A 6,454-nucleotide genomic window follows, 5' to 3' on the forward strand; every position below is an offset into this window, starting at 1 on the left:
AGGTGCCTGTGGACTGGCCCCGACTTGTTTACGTACCTGGTTTCCAACTTTTCCAACTGTGTCTTAGCTCATTCAATCAGGTTAAAACTAGTAACACTATAACTATGACAGTTAAGGAAAATAGCTAGCTTTTGGTACACATAGATACGTATTGATTATCTCCATACATGTGTATTCTTTTTTCTCGCTTCTTTTGCCCCAAGTCTCGTGATTTTCTAGAACAACTTTTACCTCCATTTTCTCTCACCCCCCAAAAGCCAAAAATCTCTTCTAAACATTTTTCCTATTCAAAATCTTTGAATCTTTGATTTTCATCTTCTCTAGCCTCTTATCTGCATGCAAAACAAGAACGTAAGAGGAAGAGGAGGATTATATAATTAAACCCTCCTTTTTCTTGTTTTGTCTATTCCTCTTCAAGAAATTAAACATTATCATATTTTTATTGGAAGAGGGAAAGAGCAGAAAAGATTAATAATGGCTAGCATGGAAAATATATGCAACGTGGTGCATGAGATGAGGCCTCTTCTGCTAATGATTTTGGGGCAGATAATACTTGCAGGAATGAATATTGTGTTCAAACTTGCCACCAGCGATGGGATGAATTTTAGCATTTTGATCTTTTATCGTTGTCTCTTCGCCTCTGTATTCATGGTCCCTCTTGCATTCTTCATTGAAAGGTCCAGTCTTTAATTCTTAAATTTGTCAGTAAATTGAATTTTAGCATTTTGATCTTTTATCGTTGTCTCTTCGACTCTGTGTTCATGGTCCCTCTTGCATTCTTCATTGAAAGGTCCAATCTTTAATTCTTAAATTTTCCAGTGAATTGAATTTTTTTTCCTCATCTTTTTTCAATAAGAATTTAATATAAAGGAAAAGAAAACTGGGAAATCCTATTTTTTAGGATTTATCTTTGTATTTTATCTAGGTAGAGTTTGTCTAATGTCTAATATAGATTCTTGCAGATATGTAAAATGTATGCTTGCTTTCTTGGAATGAAGGGAAAATATCTATTAAAAGTCTCATTGAGCTTTGAGTTTCTTACAAATGGTTCTCAATTCTAATTTCAGGGGGAAAAGATCCAAGCTAACAAAGATGGTTATATTTCAAGGATTTCTTTGTGGTCTACTTGGGCAAGTTGTTCTATCTTTACTACTGATTTCTTCTCCCTGCTCTTTTTACACTATTGTCTTTACTATAAAAGTCGACACCCCTATTTCTTCAAAGTCCAGTTGAAGAATGAAACAGTGCTTAGTCATAGATTTCTTGATTTCTTATTGTTTTTAATGCTTCATTTCAAAAAATCCCTTGCTTAAACTGAAAATTATGTATTGTAAACTATTTATGTCAAAATTTAGGCAATTTTGATAAGAAATTGTAGTGAAGGGAGCTTATAGTGCAGGGGGTCATTAGGACAAAACATGTACCTACAAAGTTTGGTCTACACATCAGCAACTTTTGTCTCAGCAATGTTCAATCTCATCCCTGCCATAACCTTTGTTGTTGCCATCATATTGAGGTATTTTTGTTACGATCCTCGAGTTTAGTTTCATAAATTTCAAAACAAGATGAGGTAGTATAAATATTCCGTATTGTCCAGGTTAGAGAAGTTGGGCTTGAAAACACCAGCAGGTAAAGCAAAGGTATTGGGGACACTCGTTTGCATCAGTGGAGCGATGCTCCTAACACTCTACAAAGGGCCAGAGATAAATATGGGGAAAACAAACATTAACCTGTTGCATTCCACACATCATAAGGGAGAAAGTAAACCTTTAGTAGGGGCTCTTCTTGCCCTAGCTGGTTGTACTTGCTATGCACTGCTGTTGATTGTTCAGGTGAGTAAGTGATGAACAATGATGTTTGGAACTGTCATTTATATTATTCGGTCTCGTTTCGTTTGTAATACGTAGTTTGTTAAGACTAGTTTAACTTAGATTTCTCTACAACCAATTTTAAAAAGCATTTTGTAACGTTTAGAAGTTATAGACGTTCATTTAGCATTCACGATAAGTTTGTGCTGGTGGGAGGTAGTTGGTGGAATAGTCGAGACACGCAGTAAATTGGCCGAAACACCACCGTTAGTACAAAAGTTTTGTGATAAGTTAGCTTTGGTTCCAAATGTGTTATAATAAAAAAGATGGATGTAATAATGCAATAAACATCAAATATTGAATTTTGATCAATTCAAGGTATGGACTGTTATTCTCTATTAGTTCAAGATGAAGCTGTCAGAACAATGTTTTTAACCAATTTTCTGTATATACAGGCTAAGGCAGCTCAGCGATATCCATGTCCTTACTCATTCACCGCTCTACTGAATGTAATGGCGGCAGTTCAATGTTTTGTTGTTGCAGTAGTTGTGGAAAGAGATTGGAAGGAATGGAAATTGGGGTGGAACGTTCGACTTCTTGCTTCAGCATATACAGTATGTTCTAATTAGAATATATCAATTCTATTCTTTGTAAGAACTCGTAACTAAATTTGAAATTGAAGTTCAGAATTGATTTTCTCACACTGTTGAAGTTGTGTTTCAGGGGATATTTTGTTCTGGAGTACTTTTTACCATCATCGCATGGGTTGTCCGTATGAAAGGCCCAGTATATGTATCCGTTTTTAACCCTTTGATGCTTGTGATGGTGGCAATTTCTGGATACTTGTTCTTGGAAGAAAAACTATATCTTGGAAGGTATGTGCTTTCATAATGAGGCAGACCTAGCATCGCAAGAACTCGTGTTTTTTCCCTTTCCTACAGAATTTTCAGTCACTTCTAGCCAAAAAAGAAGATGAAAAGACCAGGAAATACTTATTGAGCGAGCGAGAACATCGTAATGCTTAGTTCTTGAGTGTTTACATAATATCGATAACAAAGTCTAACTAGTTGAGCTTTAATGTTGTACACTGCAGTGTGCTTGGATCAATTGTGATAATTTGTGGACTATATGTTGTCTTGTGGGGGAAAGATAAAGAAATCAAGAAACTCAGCCAGTTGGTGCCGGATAAAGAAGAGATTGACATAAAATCTTCATCACTTAAAGACAGTAGCCGTGGTGGAAGCAGCAAAAGGGAGGAAAAAGAAGATGAGAATAAGAGGGATTCTCAGGCTGGTTCTGAAATTTTAGGAGGTGTGTACATTTATCACTAAAAGATGAAGGATTATTATCATCAAAAAGTGATGAAACCAGAAAAGACAATTTTATTCTTTATGATGGCCGATAGAGGCAGTTAATGAAGCTGCAGTGTGCAATATTAGCACAAACTAGTTAAAGTTTTGCATTGACTATATGACATGCTACAACTAGCCATTTTTGATCATCTTGTTCAATCATTATTTCTCAAGTCTTTTTCTTCTTTTTGGCCAGAAGTGATATAAAATGTATAGAAAGGAAATGAACAAAATTTAATTGCAATCATAGGCCTCGTTTTGAAAAAGCATGCCTTCCCAACTATAATTGCTCTTCCAAGAACTAGCATCATTCTCCTTCAATTTTGATTTTCAATTTAACATGGCCGGGAAAAAGTAGATGTATTATACCAATTGCAGGTACATATTTGGTCCTAATTAATGATCCCTTAGGTAGAAACTCCCATACTGTAATTTTTACCAAAAACATTTAATTTGCTGTACATAAATCTCTCTTTCTCTATGAGTTAAAAAGACAAATATGTAGAAGAGATCTTCTGGAGGCTTGAGAAAGAGGAAATGGTCAGTGGTTTTTGGAAGAAAAAACCTATAACTAAGCATAGTTTCATAATAATTGTTTCATTATGAAACAATTGTTAGTTATAGGTTTCTCCCAAAATTCGGACAAAAATCATTTGCCGGACACAAATTTCAGTTTGAGTTTTGTAAGTTGAGATTTGAAGTGCGGGATCAATCAATATATAGAAAGACGAAGAAAGCTATAAGTAAGAACTGTTTCATACTTCAAATGGACTTTGCAGAATTAAGTGTGTCAATTTATAGACCAGATATAGAGACGTTTTAGCATTTTTTTGAGATAAACTCGTGATCAACATTCAACCCAATCTTTACTTTCTATTATAGATATTACTAACAGAGTGAGCAATCTAATCCGTTTCCAGTTACAGTATTAATGGACATTGGCAAAGAAAACATTTGTTGTTTTAAGAAAAATATACTCCTAGTATTTCTACTAATAGCTAGTTAGCTAGACCGGCTGTGAATGACACAACCTGCTACAGGCCCATGTATGGAGGCCCAAAGGTTAGCTTGATTCGGCCCAAATATACGGCCCAGCATGCTGCTCCTTTCAATTTCAACATGTAGACATTTTTCTAAGTTCAACGCCGTGAAGTCTTTGCGGGAATCTTTTTCACTTTTTTATAAAAATAAAAGTGATTAGACATTTTAGTGTGGAAGATAAGATATGAGTAGGAATAGCTAATCCAGTCGTAAATTAGTTTGGTATACAGGTCTTTTTGGTTTGATAAAAAATAAATTTTTGAAGGAACTATTTTCTTGTGTTTAATAGTATTAGATTTAGTGTACGTGCGTTGCACGTGTTTTTTGCTTCAATTAAAAAAAGTGAATAAAATTGAGAATAAGAATAAATTATGTGCAATAGCAATTGACATCGAGATAAATACAATATTTATTTAAATTGAAAAATAAATGTTACATTGATGAAATAGTTGAATGCAGAGTTATTGGGTATCTTCTGAACTTGCAAAGATTAAAAATTTATGTAGGTTAATTATATAACTTTTGTATCTATATATATTTTTATAAAGATAATATGATATATTATGTTTTGTATCTGACCTAAGTATTATATATACCATATAGTATGTATGATTATCCTTAGTAAAGTGTTCTAAACTATATTCTTTTTTGGATTTAGTTAAGGTTGTTCGAACGAGTGAATAAATTATGATAAAATTTTCTTCTCTCTTATTAATTAGTACTTTTGTCTCCCTCTTAAATTTTGATTTTCCCTTCTCTACTATATTTATTTTATTTTTATGCTTCTAATGATTTAAGACATGTTTAATGAATTTTATTTCCTTTTCTTTTCTTCACCTGCTAGGCTCCTTAAAATTTTAGATTTTAATAAATCTTAGTGGCTTAGAATTGAAATATTCCTTAGACATGATCATCGATTATATTCAAGTCTTTTTAAGTTATTTAATTATTTGCTCGCAAAATGTAACAAGTGGTACGTGATACCTATAAAAAGTGATAATTAGACCATATTAAATTTTATATGTCTAAAATAATTGTCCGCGCTACAAAAAGTTATAAAATATAATTTAATACGTCTAAAATAAAACTTATGAAAGATTATAACATATAGTAATACACTAATGTTAATAAAGCTATCACAATTGGTATCATATTTGCTGGAGTAATTCTTTCCGGAATTAATTTTATACTTGATGGACAACATCTCTTAAAGTTGATTAAAAACTAATATCTAAATATTAAAAATAATAATACAAGATATTCTTAAAAATATACTTTACAATTCTCAAGTGTTTAGTTCTAAGACAAATTTTTTGAAGAAAAGCTTCCATTACTGTTCCTAATGTTTTAAAAACTTAGAATCGTGATAGTCATACAATTTAAATAAGGATAAAGTTTATAGAAGTAAAATCTTAATTAACTTTAAATTCCTAAATGTTAGGAGTTTTTACATAGTTCAAATAGGGAAGGATTTAAAAAATAAAAATTTAGTTGATTTTAAAGTCCTACATATTAGGAAAATAATTAAAATACAATATAATTTTGTCCAATGTGAAATCTATTTTTAAAGGGTAAAAAAGGCGAACGACATTTCGCTAAGGACTTTCGTGCTTTTAATATAGTATAGATAGATATAGATATAGATAGATAGATAGATAGCTACATAAAATAAGAATTAGTAAGAAATAAATAAACACTATCAAATTTTAAATTCATTCTTCCTGCTTTTATGGAAGAAAGAACTTATTGGCAGAGAAATAAAGAATAAATTGAAATTTCATAAAACTCAATTTGAATTAATCCAGGCAAACAAAGTCAATTAATAATGCACAAATAAGAACCTTTTTGTTTTGTCAAGTCGTTGAAGATACATACTACGTGAGAATGCATTCAAGGTAGCAAATCTTAGGAATATATATATTATAATTTTGGAATGTATAGTTCAATAAGAAAAATACATTTATGTTATCTAAGATTTATGTGTAGATTTTGCGTGCATATTATGTATATTTACAAAAAATTACACAATATTTGTCATGGAGTTTCCTTGTTTGATAAGAATCTTACCTTTTACTTCTTTATTATCTCTTCTATTATTTTTAATATTTTTTGTCCTTATTTAGTTGATTTATACTCCTAAATATTAGGTAATAATTAAAATTTTATTTGATTTCAAATTCCTAAATATTAAAAAAGTAACTTAAATTACATATTTATCTAATGAAAAACTTATTTTTAAAGGGTAAAAAAGGC

The 6,454-nt window shown here is 31.4% G+C and overlaps 1 protein-coding gene across 2 annotated transcripts; it reads left to right on the top strand.

The window, feature by feature from the left end:
* The first annotated feature begins 227 nt into the window (after positions 1-227).
* On the top strand, positions 228-3,309 carry LOC104108234 (WAT1-related protein At1g68170-like). Of its 2 annotated transcripts, none has more exons than XM_009617215.4 (7): positions 228-677; positions 1,068-1,130; positions 1,400-1,516; positions 1,598-1,832; positions 2,264-2,422; positions 2,532-2,683; positions 2,902-3,309. In XM_009617215.4, the coding sequence occupies exons 1-7, from the start codon at positions 475-477 to the stop codon at positions 3,137-3,139; spliced, it is 1,167 nt and encodes a 388-aa protein (XP_009615510.1). In that variant the 5' UTR covers positions 228-474; the 3' UTR covers positions 3,140-3,309. The 2 variants fall into 2 exon arrangements, with proteins under 2 accessions (XP_009615510.1, XP_009615511.1); XM_009617216.3 differs by lacking the exon at positions 228-677 and adding an exon at positions 706-790.
* The last annotated feature ends 3,145 nt before the right edge of the window (positions 3,310-6,454 follow it).

Source organism: Nicotiana tomentosiformis, chromosome 1, assembly GCF_000390325.3.
Source record: "Nicotiana tomentosiformis chromosome 1, ASM39032v3, whole genome shotgun sequence".
Classification (NCBI taxonomy): domain Eukaryota; kingdom Viridiplantae; phylum Streptophyta; class Magnoliopsida; order Solanales; family Solanaceae; genus Nicotiana; species Nicotiana tomentosiformis.